The sequence below is a fragment of the Rana temporaria genome, chromosome 6, assembly GCF_905171775.1.
Source record: "Rana temporaria chromosome 6, aRanTem1.1, whole genome shotgun sequence".
Taxonomy (NCBI): domain Eukaryota; kingdom Metazoa; phylum Chordata; class Amphibia; order Anura; family Ranidae; genus Rana; species Rana temporaria.
The window spans coordinates 80,405,064-80,428,312 of NC_053494.1; the positions used below are offsets into that span (position 1 = coordinate 80,405,064).

Here is a 23,249-nt window from a genome sequence, read left to right on the forward strand (position 1 = left end):
CTGTTAGCAAAGGCAGAACTACAGAAGGATAAACAAATAAGACGCAGAACTACAGTTAAAACTGGCAGCAGTCCAACAAGCAGCCGCACATTCTCCAAACAGTGAGTACAGCACAGCAGACGCAAGGAAGATTCCGTTTAGCGCTTGTAAAGCTTTTGATGAAAAGGACTGTGAGATTGATAACTACCTGGCAGATTTTGAGCGACAATGTAACCTGCACCGAATGGCTAGAGGAGAGTGGGTTGCAATATTGTCAGGCAAACTGTTAGGCAAAGCTTCAGATGCTTTCCGGACCGTGCCAGATCAGGATATCCATAGCTACGCCCGGGTTAAAGAAGTGCTCCTGGCTCGTTATGCAGTAACCCCAGAGTCCCACCGACAGAAGTTCAGGGACTCACGCAAAACCACAAAAGACTCTTACGCGGAATGGGCATGCCAGTTATCCCTGTCGGCCTCTAACTGGGTTAACAGCAGCCAGGCCACCACAGCAGAGGACATTTTGCAACTAATGCTCCTGGAGCAATTTTACAATCACATCCAGACGGACGTCAAAGACTGGGTGAGAGATCGCAGGCCCATGACTCTACCAGAGGCCACTAAGTTGGCGGATGAATATGCGGATACTCACAAGACGAACCAGGTCACACCACAGGTACAACCTCCACGACCAACGGTGCCCTCACACCAACCAGCCGCTAGATACCAACCTCGTAACAGACCGGTGACATCTAGCCCTCGCTATCCACGCCAGGAGGACAACGAACAATGCTGCTTCCGGTGCAAACAGCTGGGCCACTTCAAGCAGAATTGCCCCATGAATGACAACACCAGGTCAAATTGGTCTCAACTTGGGTACCGCCCACCAGCAGCAGCCCATTGTGTAGACTCGGCTTGGGATCCCCAGGAGCTGGGTCAGGAAGAACCATTGGGCACCCCTTACGAAGCCCTCATGGTACAATCTGTTATTACGGACAACAGGGAACACCATTGTCAGCTGGTCATGGGCGACAGCCATGAGCCGGAGGGGCCCTGGAGGGAGCTGGGCAGAAAGAGGCACCGCCGGCTACCCTCCAAGAAGAAGAGGTCCTGGAAGCCGTATAACAAGCTGACCTGGGAGGAGAAGAAGCGACTGGAGAGGGAGTCGCAGTGGGTGTCCCAGAAGCGGGCCGAGATGTTCGCCAAGGGCCCACCGGTGGCCCCTTACACCACCACCCAGTTCCTGATAATGAAGGACCACTTGGAAAGCCTGCAGGACATGAGCAAGCAGGAGCTGATCCGTGAGTACATGGAGCTGGAGGAGTGCATCAGCCGCATGGAGGAGGAGAACAAGTGCATGGAGGAGGTGAACAACCGCCTAAGGTCACAGCAGGCCGACCCCCCCAGGCTCCATGAACTAGAGATGGAGCTGGAGAAGCTCAAAGAGGAGAACCAGCGGATGCGGAGGGAGCAGGGGGTGGCTGACCCTATGGGGCACTGACCCCCCCCCCCCCCCGGACTGAGCACCAGTGCTACAGCATTTCAACAAATATCAATTTTTCTTTTTATGAATCTCCTGTGATTGTCACTTCAGAGCCATAACCTGCCCCTCCCATAGCGGGACACCTAGACGGCGGCGCACAGACCCATTTGCCGTCTTCACACTGACTTCTGGTGACTCTGCAGATCGCATCAAATCGCATCAAAAAGACTTGGGGACTGACCGGCGTGTGATCTGAAGACCCAGTGGCATACCTGAGTCGGAAGCAGTTGCCAAGGGAGGTCAGTCACGCCAAACTGAGTTAACCTCGGACTAAAAGCTCTGAACCCGTCAACCCTACTGGACCAGGGAAGGTCCAACCGGGTTGCCGGAGCAGGGAGAAAAAGGGGGGCCACTGTGAAGGATATGCTTCAGTGTAATTCTCCCTGCTAGGAATGCTGTGTGTGTGTGTTAGAGGGAAGGTGATTTCAGGTGGGACTCACTCCTCTGCTAACAGGCTGTTGAAATGTTAATGACCCTTCTTCAGCCAGCTCCCTATTTGAAAGGGTAATTGATCTATTGTGTGTGTGTGAAGGAGACATGTGTTTACTGTTTACTGTGATTAGAAGGGGCTCATGTTAATTATTCTTCATTGTGGTAATTATCTCTTCTATATGCGGGGCCAGGCTGTCTAGATCAGTGTTTCTCAACTCCAGTCCTCAGGGCGCACCAACAGGTCATGTTTTCAGGATTTCCCTCAGATGAAACTGCTGTGGTAATTACTAAGGCAGTGAAACTGATAAAATCACCTGTGCAAAATAATGGAAAGCCTGAAAACAAGACCTGTTGGTGCGCCTTGAGGACTGGAGTTGAGAAACACTGGTCTAGATAACGTATTCTGTTACAACTAGTAATTACCTTCACTGATGTCATTATCTAAAGAAATGTTTTCAGGGTCGACTCCGAAGTGTCTGCTATCATCTGTATGGGAGCCCCCACTGTGTGAGGGGGCGGAGATTGTCATTGTAACAGTTTTGTAAATTACATATAAGCTGGGTGTTGTACGATTAAACTGTCTTGTTCCAGCATTAAGCTCTGACTCATGTGTGGCTTATTGGGCGATCCCAGGAATATTCCTCCTCGTGGAATATTGGGTGACTTTCTTTATGGGAAGAAGGGAATGTTTGACGGGGATATCATTTTAATACCGTCACAATGGACTTTGAAGCAAGGTGTCCCTTGTGGTCCAGAGGACAGGACAAATCGGGAATCTGTTGGTCTTATCAGAGCAGTTTGATATATACTCTAATGGCTCTGACTATATCGAGGCAATGTAGAGAGATGTCATTTGCATGCTAAGAGCAGTGCATAATGATGGGAGGATAATGTCCTCATTGAGGTAGAATGCAGAGATCACCTTCAGAAGAAAGGTTGTCCTCGGGTGCAAGACAACCTTGTCACATGAAGTATGAGGAAAGGCTCTTTACAGGAAAGGGTTTCCATCTGGCAGACATGATCTTGACCCCAAAAAAAAGCTAAATTCGAGAAATCCTCTAGAGCACCGGTGTCAAACAAGACCCACAGGCTGAATCTGGCCCTCCCACCCCTTCTGTAGCTGCCGGAGAGCTAATTTCCTCCTTTGGTCCTCCTCCAGACCCTTACTTTCCGCTTTCAACGAATGCATCCAGCCTCTTCCCAGCAGCAGCATAAGGTAAGGGGGTGCAATGTGATGTAAGGGAGAGTGGGAGACTCAACTTCTGATGGTGGGGTGGCTCTTGACATCTAATGTAAGGGGAGGGGATGCGCTGGACATCTAATCTTACAGATACAATAGGCATTTTTAAGGGCAATCATAATGCTTCTGTGGCCCACAATGAAATTGAGTTTGACACCCTTGCTCTATGTCAAACACAAGGCCTGAGGGTCAAATTTAGCCCGTCAGACCATTTCATGTGGCCTTCCATGAAGCGGAACATGCCAATACCCCCATCAGTTATCCAGGGACCAAAAAAAGGACAATTGCTTTCCATGAGGAAACCACAGAAAGACACCAACAGGCGCTAGTGCAGATGTTGGGGGGCACTATGTACCATGGGTCCCATTCGAGCGACAGGGGTTTATCAGATTGGGTATCCTAACTGCACAAGTCCTCAAAGTTTGGGACAAACTTTGAGGACTTGTGCAGTTAGTTGGGATACCCAATCTGATAAACCGCTATCGCTCGAAGGGACCCATGGTGCATAGGATAGATTACGGCCTGTCATAACCTTCTCAAGGTGTACCCATACTTTAGAGGAGGTGTGAAATCTCCAGCTAAGAATGTGTGGCAGAGTAATAGCTCTATAAAATTGTAAAACATTGGAGAAGCCAAGGCCTCCCATTCATTTGGGTCGTTGCGGCAAAACCTTGGCGTGACCTGTTCGCTTCTCTTTCCAAAACGAGGTGAAAGCTGCGGAGCTCAGTAAAAAAGCGTCTAGGTATTGACACATGCACCATCTGCAGGAAAGTATGCGGGGCAATACATTCATCTTAATAATGTTTGTGCAGCCAATCCATGTGAAAGTTTCTCTATCCCAGGATTGTAGATCCTGGCAGATCTTCCGAAGTAGAGGAGCATAATTGTGTGTAATGGGAATCTAGACAGTCAGTAAGTTCAATACCCAGGTATTTTATGGAGGTGGAAGCCCAAGTAAATGTGAAAGCTCTCAAGGCAATAGCAAGAGCTGGGGGGACATCAATCAGCAGAATTTCAGATTTTGCATAATTTATCTGTAAATTAGACACTTGGCTGTAGGCGGTTAGTTCCTCCATCAGGTTAGGCAACATGCCAAGGGGTTCCATGACATGAAAAATCATGTCATTGGCATAACCCAATACTTTATGTTCCACTGAACCGACTGAGACTCATTTAATACTACGATTTTCTCGGATTCTCCAGAGCAGCGGTTCTAACACCAGAGCGAACAAAAGGGGTGAAAGCGGACACCCCTGCCTTGTGCCATTCCGAATGGAGAACTCTGTGGAAAGGACAACATTCACCTTGACCTGGGCAGTAGGGGATAAATAGAGTGCCAAGATCCAGAGTAAAATAGAGGGACCCAGGCCCAACTGCACCAGGACAGCCCTGAGACAGTCCCAATCCACCCGACCGAAAGCTTTCTTGGTGTCAGTAGAAAGGATCAGGTATGGGGATGGACAACCATAAGCTTGGGCACAATGGACAAGCTGGAGAGCCCCAATATCCAGTGCCTGGATATTTCCTCGCAGGATCTGGGATACAGGAACAGCTCAGCAGACTGGAACAGGAATAGCTCAGCAGACGAACAGGAATAGCTCAGACTGGATCGGAACTGGGAACAGATAGGTGCAAGCAAAAGAGTAGTCACAAACAGGCCAACATCAAGTACAGGCAGATAACTGGGTGATCACAGGCAAGCCGGGTCTTTAAACAGGTAACAGATCATTATAAAGAAAAAATTAACAAACCTGTGCTATGGTGATGTGTCCAAACAATAAATTAATAATTAGGCCTGCTGCTAAAGTATAAGGCAAGTACCGCAAATCTTTGAAACAAGAAATTTAATTAGCGCTGCTCCCATCTATTACTATATATATATATATATATATATATATATATATATATATATATATATATATATATATATATATATATATACACACACACACATACATACATACATACATACATACACACATATACAGTGGGGATCGAAAGTTTGGGCACCCCAGGTAAAAAAATTTATTAATGTGCATTAATTAATGTGCAACGAAGCCAAGGAAAGATGAAAAAATCTCCAAAAGGCATCAAATTACAGATTAAACATTCTTAGAATATGTCAAAAAAAGTTAGATTTTATTTCCATCATTTACACTTTCAAAATTACAGAAAACAAAAAAAATGGTGTCTGCAAAAGTTTGGACACCCTGCAGAGTTAATATCTTGAATTGCCCCCTTTGGCAAGTATCACAGCTTATAAACATTTGTTTGTAGCCAGCCAAGAGTCTTTCAATTCTTGTTTGAGGTATCTTTGCCCATTCTTCCTTACAAAAGTCTCCCAGTTCTTTGAGATTTCTGGGCTGTCTGTCATGCACTGCTCTTTTAAGGTCTATCCATAGATTTTCAATTATGTTGAGGTCAGGAGATTGTGAAGGCCATGGCAAAACCTTCAGTTTACGCCTCTTGATGTAATCCCCCGTGGATGTTGAGGTGTGTTTAGGATCATTATCCATTTGTAGAAGCCATCCTCTCTTTAACTTCAGCTTTTTCACAGATGGCATCAAGTTACCATCCAACGTTTGCTGAAATTTTGTTGAATCTATTTTTATTTCCATTTGTGAAATGTTCCCTGTGCCGATGGCTGCAATACAACCCAAAAGCATGATTGATCCCCCCCCCCCCCATGCTTAACACAGCAGTTGGACAGAGGTCATTTTCATTAAATTCTGTGCCTTTTCCTCTCCAAACGTACCTTTGCTCATTCCGGCCAAAAAGTTATATTTTAACCTCATTGGTCCACAGAACTTATTTCCAAAATGCATCAGGCTTGTCTATATGTTCATTTGCAAAGTTCAAACGCTGATTTTTGTGGTGAGGACGTAGAAGAGGTTTTCTTCTGATGACTCTTCCATGAAGACCATATTTGTACAAGTATCTCTTTATAGTGGAATAGTGTACCACAACTCCAGTGTCTGCCAGATCTTTCTGGAGGGATCGTGCAGTCAAACGTGGGTTTTGAATTGCTTTTCTCACAATCCTGCGAGCTGTTCGGTCTGATATTTTTCTTGGTCTTCCAGAACTTGCTTTAACTTCCACTGTTCCTGATGACTGCCATTTCTTAATTACATTCCGAACAGAGGATATTGACATCTGAAAACGCTTTGCTATCTTCTTATAGCCTTCTCCAGCTTTGTGAGCGTCAACTATTTTCAGTTTTCTAGACAACTGCTTAGAAGAACCCATGGTGCTGATTGTTGGGGCAAGGTCAGATGAGTCTTGGCATTTAAAACCCTTGAGATTGACATCACCTGATCTTCCCAGACGACGATTGAGAACAATCCATGACACTGGCAGGTCTCAGCTTTGCAAATGGGGCAGTGCATGCTATGAATTCTGCAGGGTGCCCAAACTTTTGCAGACGGCATTTTTTTGTTTTCTGTAATTTTGAAAGTGTAAATCATGAAAATAAAATCTAACTTTGACATATTATAAGAATGTCTAATCTGAAATGTGATGCCTTTTGGAGATTTTTCCATCTTTCCTTGGCTTTGTTATGCACATTAATACAAACTTTTACCTGGGGTGCCCAAACTTTTGATCCCCACGGTATATTATATATATATATATATATATATATATATATATATATATATATATATATATATATATATATATATATATATATATATATATATATAGCCAGGCCTCAAGGGTTACTCGCCACCAGTTTCCCTGCCCAACCCCTACCATGTCCCATCCCTAATTCTGCCGCTAATCACGCCCTCAAATTATCTCCTGGAATTACGCTGTTTTATGCAGAATTAAGTTACAAAAATAAACAACTTTATCAGTTCCCCTCAGCACAGCCTCACCATGCCAACCATTGCAGGCTCACCGTGCATTGCAGCCTCACTGTGCCCACCATTGCTGGCTCACCGTGCATTGCAGCCTCACCGTGCCCACCATTGCTGGCTCACCGTGCATTGCGGGCTCACCGTGCATTGCAGCCTCACCGTGCCCACCATTGCGGGCTCACCGTGCATTGCGGGCTCACCGTGCATTGCAGCCTCACCGTGCCCCACATTGCAGCCTCACTGTGCCCAAACTATAACAAATGTGTCTAGAGATAGAGACAAATATGTTGTGGGTCATTATTGGCACCAGAAACCACATGAAAAAATTGTTATGTAAAAACAATTCCTTTACATCTTTATTGTTCCAACAGTTAAAACAACAATATAAAATATATGTAGACTATACATAGAATACGATCATACTAGCCTGAAAAAAATATATACAGAATATTAATCATGCTACTGTCCAAGTTGTATTGATTCTGCCCGACTCTGGCAGCTGGCCAACACCAACCAGCACCATGGCACCTCATGACTTCAATCTGGGGAAAACTAGGTCCCTTGTTTGCAGCCAGGTGGAACTCTGCTTGAGAAACACTGATATAAAGGACCCCTTATTTCATACCAGAACATGGGGATATGCCGTGGCCCCTTAAGGTCCCAACAGGGGAAGGAACAGAGGATCGGGAGCTGTTCTCCCAGTGATCGGCCCGTGGCAGAGAGCATGGAGGTAGAGGCGAGCCGTGGTATCACCGAGCGGTTCAGCACGCTGTAACAGCATTACATTGAACGTTCCTCCAATCTGCTGGCTCTGATACACAGCTCTGCCTCCTCCTAACCTGCTCCTGTAATGACTATTACAGCATTACATTGAACATTGTGGTTGCACAGCGTGAAAGTTTTAGTTTACCTGCTATTTAGCTGCTGTCACAGATAAAGCAGAGAGAAGCAGAGTCCTGCTGGAGACATTCTTCTGCCTTCGTCAGACACAGCGAACCCTCCTGTCCCCACGCCTGTACTGACTATTACAGGTCCGGGTTAGGAGGAGGCGGGGCTGTGTATCAGAGCGAGCAGAGCGGAGTAAAGTTCAATGTAATGATGTTACAGCGTGCTGAACCGCTCGGTGATACTGCGGCTCGCCTCTACCTCCATGCTCTCTGCCACGGGGCGATCACTGGGAGAACAGCTCCGGATATCCCGCCCGCAGGCGGTGCTCGCTCCCCCCACTCACAGGCAGCCCAGCTTCTCACCAGACCTCATTTTCCACTCGCAAAATGCGAGTGGAAAATTTGAGGTCTGTATATATCATGCTTAATGCCAGTATAGCGCAAAATGACTGCAATCAATAAAGTCCATAAAAAATGAAATGTTGAGCCGGTGACAAGTTCAAATATTCAGGTGACTGCCCGTTCTCTCTTCCTGTGTCCCCACTCACCAGATGAAAATGGTATATGTGCCTGTATTGAGGTGGTGATGTCCGTCCACGGAATTTGTTGTAATTGGCCTTGGAATATAGGTGTCTGCTGGCCTCCTCCCGATAATCAAGGTCGCTCAGGCTCACTCGATCAGAATCAATCCACAGTGGTATTGTTCCAACAAAAATGGAGGAGAGAGCATATAGTGTATGACGCCCCGTGGGAGGGGCAAAATGCATTAAGCCATCTATGAAGTTTGTGTGGATGCCAAGGCGGCAATCTCTACATGATGTTATCTTATTTGATGCAAGTGCAATGATTTTAAAATTACACGATATGCTCTCTCCTCCATTTTTGTTGGAATGATACTACTGTGGATTACCACTGATAGAGTTTGCCCAATGGTCTGAGGGTGATAGGTGAAAGAGTGACAACTCAATATCCAGAGGCTTGCAGAGGAACCTCCAGAATCGGGAGGTAAACTGTACCCCCCGATCTGAGACAATGTTGACTGGTACCCTGTGGAGTCTGATGATTTCCTTAATAAATGCCTGTGCTGTTTCAGGGGCTGAGGGAGTGCCTTTCATTGGAATAAAGTGTGCCATTTTTGACAGACTATTAACTACCACAAAGATAGTGGTATGATATTCTGCTGGGGGTAACAACAATACAGTCTATATATAACATCCTCCATGGTCTGTCTGGGACAAGCAGGGGTTTTAGTAGGCCCCAGGCCTTGGTTCTATGGGTCTTGTTTCTGATGCAAGTGGTGCAAGACTCAATGAATTTCTTACAATCTTCCCATACCCGAGGCCACCAAAAAGGTACACTGTACCAAGTCGTGGTTTTGGTTATGCCAAAATGCTCGGCTAGTGCATGGTTGTGGCAAAGTTCCAGGACAGATACTTGTAGGCCTTCAGGAAAGTAGATATTGTCCTCATGCCAAAACAACCCATCTCTGACCTGCAGTTCTGGTTCAGAAGGAGGAGTCTGCCCTGTGGAGGCTTGTTTGATTCAGGAAAGCAGGTTTTCCTGAAGCAGGAGAAAGTTCCCAGGGGCAAGGATGGTATCCGGAGGGGAAATCTCTTTGGATTTGTGAAACATCCGGGACAAGGCGTTGGGTTTAGTATTTTTGAAAACTGGGTGGTATGTAACATGTAAAGAAAACCTGGAGAAAAAGAATGCCCACCTGGCTTTAGTCTTTTTGCAGATATCAAATATTCAAGGTTTTTGTGATCAGTGGATATCAGAATTGGGTGGGCAGCTCCTTCCAGCAGTTATGCCATTCTTCCAGCACAGATTTTGTCGCCAACAATTCCCGATCCCCCCACGCCGTAGTTCTTCTCTGCATTTGACAGTTTACGTGAGAAGAAGGCTACTGGGTGAACCAGGGCCTTGGTTCCTTGTTTTTGAGTCAATATTGCCCCTACAGCGATTTTGGATGCATCTACCTCAAGAACAAATGGCAGGGAGGAATCTGGATGTCTCAAAACGGAGGCCGAGGTAAAGAGCCCCTTGAGGGCCTCACAGGCATTTTGGGCATTAAGGGACCAATGGAGGCAGTTTCCCTGTTTGGTTAGTTGAGTGATCTGTGCAATGATAGCCGAAAACACTCTGATGAATTTGCGATATAAGTTGACGAAGCCAGCGAAACGTTGGATTCCCTTCTTGTCTGCTGGAACTAGCCAGTCCAGCATTGCAGCAAACTTCTGGGGATCCATCTTAATGCCCTCACTGGAGATTAACCCCAAGAATGATATACACCTCCTGCTCGAATTCAAATTTTTCAGCTTTCGCATACAAGCCATGTTGTCGAAGCCGGACCAACACACTTTTGATGTGCCTGTAACGAGATTCAAAGGAAGAAGAAAAGATTTGAATATTGTCCAGGTAGACGATAACAAATAAGTCCAAAAAGTCTTGCAGAACATCATTAATAAAGTATTGAAAAGTGGCAGGGGCATTGCACAACCCGGGCATCACCAAGAAGTTCCCAAATTGAGTTTGGAAGGCAGTCTTCCACTTGTCCCTGTCCCTAATGCGGACCAGATTATAGGCTCCACAGAGATCGAGTTTGGTGAAAAAACAGTAGCGGCCCCCAGTCTCTGAAATAACTCTGGCACCAAAGGGAGGGGATAGTGTTTTTTTTTTTTACTGTGTAAGCTTATTTAATTTGCAATAGTCGACGCAAGGTCATTTGGTATGGTCCTTTTTCTAAACTAAAAAGATACCCGTGCCTGCTGGAGACGTGAACGGGCGAATAAACCCTTTAGGTTTTTGTCAATATATTCTTTTAGTACCCCTTGTTCAACCTCTGTCAAAGGAAAAATTCTACCGAAAGGAATCTTGGCTCCAGGAAGCAGTTAAATGGCTTGATGGGGTGGTAGAGCCTCTGCCCCTTGTTTGCTAAATACATCAAGTCATGGTAGGCTTCTGGAATAGATTGATGTATTCCGGCTTCTGAGTCCAGGCATACAGATAGATGGCCTATAAGGATTGTGAGAGCCACATAAATGCTGGCAGTAAGGTAAAGGGAAAGTAACCTCTCCTGTGGCCCAGATGATGGCAGGATTGTGGGCTTGTAGCCAAGGCTTGACGAGGATAACAGGAAATAATGGGGAAGAGATGATGATGTCCATATGCAAAAGTATGTGGTGGGAACAAGATGACAGCGGGTATAGGGGCAGTTTCTAGGACTACAAGGCCAGATTTGATGGCGGACCCATCAGCCAGATGAACAGAGTCCATGGGTCTTAGGAATGAGGGGAATCCAATGTTTAGCAGTGAAAGATGAATCCATGAAACAGCTGCAGGCTCCAGAGTCAATAACGGCGGGTATTTGCAGTCTTTCCTGGAAGTGGTAATGAGACAGGAAGGGCAAGATGAGATGCTGTCTTGGCTATAGGGTTTGTGTAGTCAGGAGATGTAGAGACACTTACAGTTTCAGAGGGCAGTTTCTGATGTAGTGTCCAGGTTCTTCGCAGTAAAGACACAGATTGTTTACCCGATGTCGCCAACGCTCTTCTGGGGTAAGGGAGGGACAAAGGACCCCAAGCTGCATGGGTTCAGATGCGTCAGGCACTGAGGCTGGTGGTGCGGTGGGTAGCTGGTGCAGATGACTTGGGACCCTTGGAAACATCTATGTTGCTCCCTTAGGCAATTAATCTGTATGGCTAGATTGATCAGCGCATTTAAAGTCTGTGGTATACCAACTCTAGCAAGTTTGTCTTTTAGGGGGGATCAGAGTCACATGCAGAACTGATGGCGGAGAGCAGTTTGTACCTGCGCTCCACCGCCTGAACTCAGCCACGTAATCTTCTGCTGCCCTGCATCCCTGCTGAAGGGTACGCAAAGCAGCTTCTGCAGTTGCTGAAAGCTAGGGGTCTTCGTACAGTTGGGCCATTGCGTCAAAGGTGGTAGTATGGTTGGTCAGAACTGCATCCTTCTGCTCAAGTAGACGGTGGGCCCAGGTTTGTGGGTCTCCAGTAAGCAAGAAAACCACAGAGCCCACCTTGGTGACCTCCAGCAAGAAGGTTAGTGGTTGAAGGGCAAAATGCAGTTTGCAAGAGTTGTGGAATGCCCTGAAGCTACTTCCGATTCCCAGAGAATTTTTCAGGTGTAGGGACTTTTGGTTCTGGAGGGAGCATCACAACTGTTGGTGTTGATCATGCCCCAGCTGAAGAAGTTGATGTGTGAGGGGATCCCTGGGTTTCCGGTAGGGTTAGACAGAGCCAGCACCCATTCTTCTAGCCAGGTGTAGCCTTGATGAACTGCTTTGGTTAACCCTGACAGTTCTTCCATAGTGGAGGCTCCCTGCTCAGGCTTAGACATGGCTGTCTGCTTCTGTCACACACCTGATGGTTGTGAGCCCGAATTGCAGAGGAAGGCCTCCCTTACATTACCAGGGGCCACAAGTGGGAGCCGTAACAGAAGGCACAGGAGGTTGTGATGGATCAGGTGCCTGGATACTTCCTCGCAGGAACTTGGATTTAGGAACAGCTCCAGCAGACTGGAACAGCTCCAGCAGACTGAAACAGCTCCAGCAGACTGAAACAGCTCCAGCAGACTGAAACAGCTCCAGCAGACTGAAACAGCTCCAGCAGACTGAAACAGCTCCAGCAGACTGAAACAGCTCCAGCAGACTGAAACAGCTCCAGCAGACTGAAACAGCTCCAGCAGACTGAAACAGCTCCAGCAGACTGAAACAGCTCCAGCAGACTGAAACAGCTCCAGCAGACTGAAACAGCTCCAGCAGACTGAAACAGCTCCAGCAGACTGAAACAGCTCCAGCAGACTGAAACAGCTCCAGCAGACTGGATCTGCTTAACCAGCAGACTGGATCTGCTTAACCAGCAGACTGGATCTGCTTAACCAGCAGACTGGATCTGCTTAACCAGCAGACTGGATCGGAACCAGGAACAGATAGGACCAACACAGGGATAGTCAGACAGGCCAGGTCGGATATCAGGCAGGCAGCAGAGGTACAGAGGTGCAGGCAAAAGAGTAGTCAAACAAGCCGAGATCAGGTACAGGCATATAACTGGGTGGTCACAGGCAAGCCAGGTCTTTAAACAGGTAACAGTCTCAGATCAGGTTTAAGGGCACACAAGAGCAGACAGCGGGGACTGAATGTGACAGGCAGGCTTAAATAGCCTGCCTGGCACCAATAGCGGCATGCGTGATGACACCCAAGATTTAGAACCGGGAACGCCTGTTACTGGCAGGATCTTCACGACACATTTGAGAATTCCTAAAAAATAATGTGTTAGGATTTATGTCAACCCCGCCCACCGCCACCCTCACGACCTCACTAGATTTGCATTCAGCCTTCACAGCCAAGGTTTGGCTGCAGCACGAGGCAGTGTAAAAGAAAGGGTTATTGGGGCATGGTCAGAGATGGTGATCTGTGTGATGGTAGAGTCAGCCAAGAGGTCCAAACTGCTATGGTCAACTAGCATTAAATAGATTTGAGTGTAAACGTTGTGGACCCTAGACTATTAACTATAGTCTCTCTCAGACGCATTCAGAGCAGTCCAGTAAGGTATAACTAAGGAGGGATTCACGAAAATATTTCAAAAAAGTATACGAGTAAACAGAGCGCTTCGTAGAGGCATCCAGGGAAGGGTCACATTGAAGTCTCTGCCTAGAATTAGCATACCCTCCCAAAAGTCAGCTAAATGGTCTAGGACAGAGTCAATATATGAGGGCTGTTGGGAATTGGGAGCATATAGTATAACAAATGTTTACCTTTGGCCCAAAATGGAGCCTTTCAGAAACACGCAACAGCCCTGAGGGTCTGTGTACTGGGCAGTGGGTTGAAACGGGCAGCTCTTCTGTATAGCAATAGCTACACCACAGGACTTCACTTTCATAGAATTACAGAAACCAATAAGAAAATGGCGTGGGAAGCATGGGGGCTGACGTGTCAGTAAAATGTGTTTCCTGCAGAAATAGCACCTGTGCTCCTAAACGCTTCAACTCAAACCATAACCTATTGAGCTTGATAGGGGAGCACAGGCTACGGACATTATAAGATACTACCCCAACCATAGCCATGACGGGTAAGGGAGGCATTGTCCAGGTGAATGGCAGAACACAGCCGATTCAGGCCTTGAGTCGTAAAACTAAAAGTATAAAATGAGCAACATAGAATATACAGAAACATCACAGGTAGAAGAAAACAGCATCAATAGCCGACAGCGGGCCTGTGAAAAACTGCATGATTGACCCCGGGAGCCCAGTCAAAATAGAACAACCTGGGTGAGGCTAGGTGCCCCAAATGAGGCGTGTACCCAAAATGGTATTAACCCTACGTGGTGAACGTAGTCAGATGTACAGGATCCAGGAAACTCCTGCTCCTCACAGAACATAACAAGCAATAAGGGGTAATGCAGCTGAAAACAAAAATCAAAATGAAAAAAAAAGGGGAAGGGGCAACCCCATAGTAAATAGCATGGGAAAAGAAAAAAATATATTTAAAAAGATAAAATAAGCATTTTCTTCTCTTATCTCCTCTTCTTTCTTATTGCCCCCCCAAAAAGGGCAAAGGGACAACAACATCAGAGGGGTAGTCTCTAAGCCAGTAGATCCATGTAAAGGAAAAGCTGCCAAACTACAACCACAGTAAAGTTGCTGCAGTTCCACAAATGCCCATAGTCTCTTCCATGGGCAAAAGGGTAGCGGAAAGGTTCCTGGAAAAAAATATCAGGAGGCAGTTGGGCTCTTTGGTCACCAGTGGCAGACATACATGGCGAGGGCCCAGATGAGGTGCGCTTGCACCCTCTGGAGTGGCGTTTGGAATGAGCTGGCATCCAGGACTGAGAAGTGGATGGCACCTGCACATGCGTGGAATGGCGCCAGTCAGGGAAATCCACAAATGCCCAATTGGGAATGAACGTCAGGGAGGTCATCTTCAGTGTGAAGAGTAGCAGACCTACCATCTCTTTCAGCCTGAAGGCTAAAGGGGAACCCCCAGCAGTAGGTAATGCCCATTTCCCTGGGAGTCTCCGAGAGGGGGCAAAGCACCCTTCATTGCATCAAATTGCATCAGTCCCCACTCCTCCATGCCTAAGCCATACCCGCCTTGTTATTGCTTTTGACAGTTTTAATGTTTTGTTTTTACAGGGCGTAAAAACTTTTTTTAATGGGCGCAAGTTACGTTCACGTTGTACGCATTGAGCCGTCGTATCTTAGGGAGTATTTGCAACGTGATTCTGAGCATGCGCGCGCATGCGCCGTTTGTACGGCCATGCATTTACATGGGGTCACGGCTCATTTCAATACAACACGCCCACTACCTTCATAATTTGAATTAGGCGGGCTTACGCCGGCCCATTTACGCTATGCCGCCGTACCTTGGGGAGCAAGTGCTTTGTGAATACTGTACTTGCCTATCTATGCTATGTCGGCGTAGCGCATATGAGCTGCGCTACGCACGCCTAAACATACGCCGCTCTACCTGAATCCGGCCATCTGTTTTTTTGTTTATGCTCTTGCATACACATGCTTTGTTCAAAGTCTCATCCCCTTTTGCTCCTTCCTTGAATGATTAGGGATGGAAATACATGCCATTACCACTCCATGTTTTTCATTTAAAGTCCCCTGGGATGGAAATACTTGACCTTACCAGGCCTTGGCTTCCTTAAAGTCCCATACTAACCCCCTCAATTTATTAAAACACTCCTCCATGACGATGTCATGGAGCTGGTGGATGTTAGAGACCATGCACTCCTCCACCTTCCATTTGAGGAAGCCCCACAGATGATAAATAGGGTTTAGAGCTAGAGACATGCTTGACCAGTCCCATCACCTTTACCCTCAGCTTCTTTACCAAGGCAGTGGTGGTCTTGGAGGTGTATTTGGGGTCGTTATGTTGGAATACTACCCTGTGGCCCAGTCTCTGAAGGGAGAGGTTCATGCTTTGCTTCAGTATGGCACAGTACATGTTGGCATTCATGGCTCCCTCAATGATCGGTAGCTCCCCAGTGACGGCAACACTCATGCAGCCCACCACCATGCTTGACTGTAGGCAAGACACACTTGTTTTTGTACTCCTCACCTGGTTGCCGCCATACAAGCTTGACACCACCTGAACCAAATAAGTTTATCTTGGTCTCATCAAACCACAAAACATGGTTCTAGCAATTCATGTCCTTAGTCTGCTTGTCTTCAGCAAACTGTTTGCTGGCTTTTGTGTGCATCATCTTTAGAAGAGGCTTCCTTTCGGGACGAATGTCATGCAGACCAATATGATGCTGTGTGTGGCGTATGGTCTGAGCACTGACAGGCTTCAACCTCTTCAGCAATGCTGGCAGCACTCATATGTCCATTTCCCAAAGACAACCTCTGCATAGGACGCTGAGCATGTGCACTCAACTTCTTTGGTGGACCATGGCAAGGCCTGTTCTGAGTGGAACCTGTCCAGTTGTACCGCTGTATATCTTGGCCGCCGTTCTGCAGCTCATTTTCAGGGTCTTGGCAATCTTCTTATAGCCTAGACCATCTTTATGTAGAGCAACAATTTTTATTTTCTTCAGATCCTCAGAGTTCTTTGCCATGAGCTTCAAGTGACCAGTATGAGAGAGTGAGAGCAATAACACCAAATTTAACACACCTGCTCCCCATTCACACCTGACACCTTGTAACACCAACAAGCCACCGGATAGGGAAAATGGCAAATTGGGCCCAATACGAACAATTTTCAATTTGGAGTGTACTCACTTTTGTTGCCAGCAGTTTAGACATTAATGTGTGTGTGTTGTTATTTTGAGGGGACAGGAAATTTACACTGTTGTATAAGCTGTACACTCACTACTTTACATTGTAGCAACGTGTCATTTCTTCAGTGTTGTCACATGAAAAGATAGAAGCCAATATTTACAAAAATGTGAGGGGTGTACTTACTTTTGTGAGATACTGTACTTTCTGCTACATATTGCTAAAAGTGCTGACTGAATCCTGAAGTGTATTGTGCCACCTCTTGAGGAAATCTGGGGGATCTTTTTCAGTCTTGACTGCTGCTCACACTGGACTGTTTGTCTTCTATTGTGTATAAACATACATACACACACATACACACACATATACATACACACACAGTGGGGATCGAAAGTTTGGGCACCTCAGGTAAAAATTTGTATTCATGTGCATAACGAAGCCAAGGAAAGATGGAAAACTCTCCAAAAGGCATCAAATTACAGATTAGACATTCTTATAAAATGTCAAAAAAAGTTAGATTTTATTTCCATCATTTACACTTTCAAAGTTACAGAAAACAAAAAAATTGTGTCTGCAAAAGTTTGGGCACCCTGCAGAATTTATAGCATGCACTGCTCCTTTTGCAAAGCTGAAACCTGCCAGTGTCATGGATTGTTCTCAATCATCATCTGGGAAGACCGGGTGATGTCAATTTCAAAGGTTTTAAATGCCCAGACTCATCTGACCTTGCCCCAACAATCAGCAAATCTGAAACTTTAAATAGTTGACGCTCACAAAGCTGGAGAAGGCTATAAGAAGATAGCAAAGCATTTTCAGATGTCAATATCCTCTGTTCGGAATGTAATTAAGAAATGGCTGTCATCAGCAACATTGGAAGTTAAAGAAAGATCTGGAAGACCAAGAAAAATATCAGACAGAACAGCTTGCAGGATTGTGAGAAAAGCAATTCAAAACCCACGTTTGACTGCACGATCCCACCAGAAAGATCTGGCAGACACTGGAGTTGTGGTACACTATTCCACTATAAAGAGATACTTGTACAAATATGGTCTTCATGGAAGAGTCATCAGAAGAAAACCTCTTCTACATCCTCACCACAAAAATCAGTGTTTCAACTTTGCAAATGAACATATAGACAAGCCTGATGCATTTTGGAAACATGTTCTGTTGACAGATGAGGTTAAAATAGAACTTTTTGCCCGGAATGAGGAAAGGTACGTTTGGAGAAGAAAAGGCACAGAATTTAATGAAAATAACCCCTGTCCAACTGTTAAGCATGGGGGTGGATCAATCATGCTTTGGGGTTGTATTGCAGCCAGTGGCACAGGGAACATTTCACGCGTAGAAGGAACAATGAATTCAATACAATTTCAGCAAATTTTGGATGGTAACTTGATGCCATCTGTGAAAAAGCTGAAGTTAAAGAGAGGATGGCTTCTACAAATGGATAATGATCCTAAACACACCTCAAAATCCATGGGGGATTACATCAAGAGGCGTACACTGAAGGTTTTGCCATGGCCTTCACAATCTCCTGACCTCAACATAATTGAAAATTTATGGATAGACCTTAAAAGAGCAGTGCGTGACAGACAGCCCAGAGATCTCAAAGAACTGGAAGACTTTTGTAAGGAAGAATGGGCAAAGATACCTCAAACAAGAATTGAAAGACTCTCGGCTGGCTACAAAAAAGTGTTTACAAGTTGTGATACTTGCCAAAGGGGGCAGTACAAGATATTAACTCTGCAGGGTGCCAAAACTTTTGCAGACGCCATTTTTTTTGTTTTCTGTAATTTTGAAAGTGTAAATGATGGAATATATATATATATATATATATATATATATATATATATATATATATATATATATATATACATATACATATATATATATACATACATACACACAGTATATACCATATTTATTGCTATTATTACCCAATATTCGGTTTCATTAGAGCAATGCAACTCAGATGGAGGACAACAGAAAATAAAAGTGCCTCTAGGTGCAGACAATATAAGCAATGCATTTATAAATAAACATAGGTAACTCACATTCTGAGTATAGATAAAAGGCTCATCATATTTGGAGAATGATGGCATGTCAGCATTGGAAATCCGCAAGGAGGACCACCAGGGTCCACTGCAGTGCTGTGGAGGACACAGTGCGGCAGCAGACAATGGCGGTCCTCCTAGCGAACATCCAGCGCTGACATCCTGCCTTTCTACAAATATGAGGAGCCTTTAATCTATACTCAGAATGTGAGTTGCCAATTGTTATCTATTTTTTTTTAATAAATTGCTTAAATTGTCTGCACTTTGAGGCACTTTTCTGTCAGTTTCCATAGAGCCTGCTACTGCTCCTGTAAAGAGTTTGTCCTGGTGCTAGTGTTTGGATTCCTTACACAGACTTATTGCATGAATGCATGGACTTTTAACCCATTCATAGACCTTTTCTATTACAGATCAGATTTTTCCATGCAAGGTATGTAGTCACTCTGCAGTGCCTACCCTTGCTCTATTCATTCATATAGGAGGATAACCCTGTCCTGAACCTCCAAACTGATCTCCAATTTCAGATTCATCCATTAACACAAAAGAGAAGGGTGAAGCACTCCTCCCCACTGGGACACTGTATTCTGAATACACTTATCGTCCCTTTAACAGAAGCAGAATAAAGTTAATCAAGTGGGTACTGCCAAATATTGATCAAATGTCAATCCATGTATGACCAGCATTACCCCCTGAGCTACTAGGATAGCTTTAAATTAAAAAAGCAGCTGGACAAGAGATATATGAGAAATAGTGGGATAAAGGTTTACATTGTAGGATATCAAATAAACTGTATTCTCCAAAGGATTTAATTTCCCCAAAAAAACACAAATCCCTGCATGGAAATGGAAGTTACAGCTAGGAAGATATTCTAACTTTTTTTTCCCCCCAATTGTTATTGCAATTCAGTTACACTATTAAAAAATAAAGTTAAATACAAAGAGCACTTAAAGTATAACATGAACCCTCCCATATTGAATACATAGCACTGTAATGAAGTCAGGCTGCATGGACAGCAATATATACAAGCTTTTTGTTTTATATATATATATACCACTCTTCTGCAGCAGTAGTTTAAATACCCTGTGATCGCTCAACATTTAAAAAAAAAAAGGTTCAATTAGACTTTATTGGTGCTAGCTACAAAATAACCTATATAGTTCATGACTCAATCAGTAGTATTGATATAATGAAAAACTAAAAGGCATTTTTTTTTTATGTTTTGCCACCTGTGTCTCTTTGGGGAGATTTCCCTTCACTTCCTGTCATATAGCCAAAACAAGAAGTGAGGAAAATCTTTGGATGTCACCAGAACTAGCGTCAGGAAGATTTCCCCTTAATTCATGTGCTGGTGACAACACAAAATTGGAGATCTTCGTTCACTATCGGTTAGAACGTAACAAAGACAAATTCAGATGGTGAATCTCACTAATGGGGGCACAGATCACAAAATAAAAAAAATAAATCCTAATAAAAATAAAAACCAATGAATAGTGATATCCACAAACAGGCAAACACTTTATATTGTTACAGAATCATAATATGCCATTCCTCTTAAGGATACAATCTGGGTACAAGCTCACGTATAGAAGCAATCTTGAAAAACCAGTTCAAACAAGTCTCCTTTGCAGTATCATTCACATAGTCTGTGGTAAAGTTTGCTAAAAAAAAAAAAAAAAAGTTGTTGTCAACATACTGCACATATAACAATGCTCACATTCTGTGATTTCCATTTTATTTTGTCTAAAAGTGTCCACCAATTCCTGTAGTTCTGACAGCTTTAAGTAATACTCAAGGTTAAGGTTGATCACAAACGTAACCTTGAGACAATGGCCCAGATTCAAGAAGCACTTGCGCCCGCGCAACCATAGGTTGCGCGGCGCAAGTGCTTACTTGCTCCGGTGTAACGAGTGCTCCTGATTCAGGAACCTCGTTACACCGAATGCAGCCTAGGATGTGACAAACTTAAGCCTCCTTATGCCTTCACATCCCAGGCTGCATTCTTGCGTTGGCCGCTAGGCAAATTGCATACTACCACCGATTCACAAAAGTTGCGCGGGCCCTTCTCACGCAAGGTACGGAGTTTCCGTACGGCGCCTTTAGCATAAGGTTGCTCCTGCTATAGCAGGCTCAGCCAATGCTAAAGTATAGCTGCGCCTCCCGCTCGCGACGTTCGAATTTCACGTCGTTTACGTAAGTGAACCGTGAATGGCGCTGGACGCCATTCACGTTCACTTACAAGCAAATGACGTCCTTGCGACGTCATTTGCCGCAATGCACGTCGGGAAAGTTTCCCGACGGAGCATGCGCTGTTCGCTCGGCGTGGGAGCGCGCCTAATTTAAATGATTCCCGCCCCCGGCAGGATCATTTACATTAGGCAGCCTTGCGCCCGGCTGCTTAGCATATTGCCCGCGCAATTTACGGAGCAACTGCTCCGTGAATCGCGGGCAAAGCGCAATATTTGCGTGGGCGCAGAGAAAAAAATTTGCTCTTTGCCCACGCAAATATTGCGCGATTCTACTTGAATCTGGGCCAATGTCATCTTGTTACCAACAAGGGTCCAAGATGAAAAGATTTGCCATTATCAGAATGGTCTGATAGAAGATTCTAAAACAAAAGCTGAAATAAAAGATCTTGTAGACCCAACACAATTTATTAAATATCCATGTTAAAAGGCATGCAAAGCCAATAGCACACCAGGTACAGGAGGTGCAGTGTGCCACAGATAGACCTAGCTTTTGAATAACAACCAGGCAGCTTAAACAATGTTTTCAAAAATCTATTTGACAGCGTTCACAGATTTGCATAACACCAATATTATTATTTTTTTTTTCCTGTGCAACCATTTTTAAAGTGGAGTTCCAACCACAATTAGCATTTTTTAAATGTATGTCCTTTCATCCTGTGTTTTTAGAATATAAATCCGGTCACTTACTATTTTACAATCCGCTGCAGATCCGCATAGATATTCAAAAAAAACAGAGTTAGGCTTACCGGTAACTCTGTTTCTAGGAGTCTTCCAGGACAGCCTCAGACCGTGGGCTCCTTCCTCCGGGACAGGAAACACACACCCCCACTTCTTTAAAGGCGGTCCTCCAGGCCTCCATCTTCAGTTATAAACAAGAACTACCGGAAGGCTCTGAAAGACATAATACACTAACACAACTTTAGTTCATACCTCAGATACCTAGGTACATAATCCCGGGTGGGAAACCCCGGCTGTCCTGGAAGACTCCTAGAAACAGAGTTACCGGTAAGCCTAACTCCGGTTTTCTCCACTCGTCTTCCAGGACAGCCTCTGAGATGATAAGCAAGACAACTCACTTGTTAGGGTGGGGCAACCGCCTGGAGGACCTTCCGTCCAAACGCTTGATCCTTGTCCGACAGCAGGTCTAACCTATAGTGCCTGGCAAATGTAGAGGAAGATGACCATGCCGCTGCCCTGCAAATATCTTCCAGTGAAGCTCCGGCTCTCTGCCCATGATGCCGAGACTGCCCGGGTCGAGTGTGCCTTAACCGAAGGGGGTTGCTTGCCTTCTGACTGGTAAGCTTCTGTGATAGTCATTGTAAGCCACCTTGCCAAGGATGATTTTGAAGACTTATACCCCTTGCGGGCTCCCGCAAAATTAACAAAAAGGGATTCCGAGTTTCTAAAACCCTTAGTGGCTTCTAAATAATATAGGAGACATCTTTTGACATCCAATAAGTTCCCAAATTCCCCCTCATCACTTTCTGAGGTGGAACTAAAAGTAGGTAATACAATGTCCTGCGTCCTGTGAAATGTGGACGACACTTTGGGTAAAAAGGAAGGGTCTACTTTAAGGACAACTTTGTCCTCCAAAATTAACAGAAAAGGCTCCTGAATTGTCAGGGCCTGCAGATCACTGACCCTCCGGGCCGAAGTAATCGCCATAAAAAAAAACGTTTTCAAACTTAAGTATTTTACAGAGGATTTCTCCAGGGGTTCAAAGGGGGCTTTGGTAAGTGCCCTACGGACTAGGGATAGATCCCAGGAAGGGCAAGCTCTTACTTTAACTGGCTTAACCCTTGCCAAAGCCTTAAAAAAATTGCTTATGTATTGATTTTTCTGGAGAGGGAACTCCAGAAACACGCTCAAGGCCGCCGTCTGCACCTTCAAAGTGCTGATGGATAAACCCAACTCGACTCCTGCTTGAAGAAAGTCTAGGATTACTGGAATACTGGGCTGCTCGATCCCTCGTTCCGCTTGCCAGGAATTAAATTTCTTCCAGACCTTGCCATATATGGCTCTGGTGACCAGTTTGCGGCATTCTAAGAGCGTTTTTACCACTTTGTCTGAGAACCCATGAGAAATTAACAGCTGTTCCTCAGATACCACGCTGTGAGGCCCCATACACACCATAGAATCTATCCGCAGATAAATCCCATCAAATGGGTTTCTGCGGATAGATTCTATGGTGTGTACACTCCGTCGGATATTTATCCGCAGATAAATCTCCCCTGGGATGGATTTCCAGCAGATGGATATTTGCCGACAT

General features: G+C 45.1%; 1 protein-coding gene across 5 annotated transcripts in view; it reads right to left on the reverse strand.

The window, feature by feature from the left end:
* Positions 1-23,249, reverse strand: part of VPS35L (VPS35 endosomal protein sorting factor like) — a 1,107,598-nt gene that overhangs the window by 708,976 nt on the left and 375,373 nt on the right. For all 5 annotated transcript variants that reach the window (XM_040358550.1, XM_040358549.1, XM_040358548.1 and 2 more), the window contains exon 10: positions 20,296-20,392. In XM_040358550.1, coding sequence (XP_040214484.1) covers positions 20,296-20,392 — 97 coding nt within the window. The remainder of the gene's footprint in view (positions 1-20,295; positions 20,393-23,249) is intronic.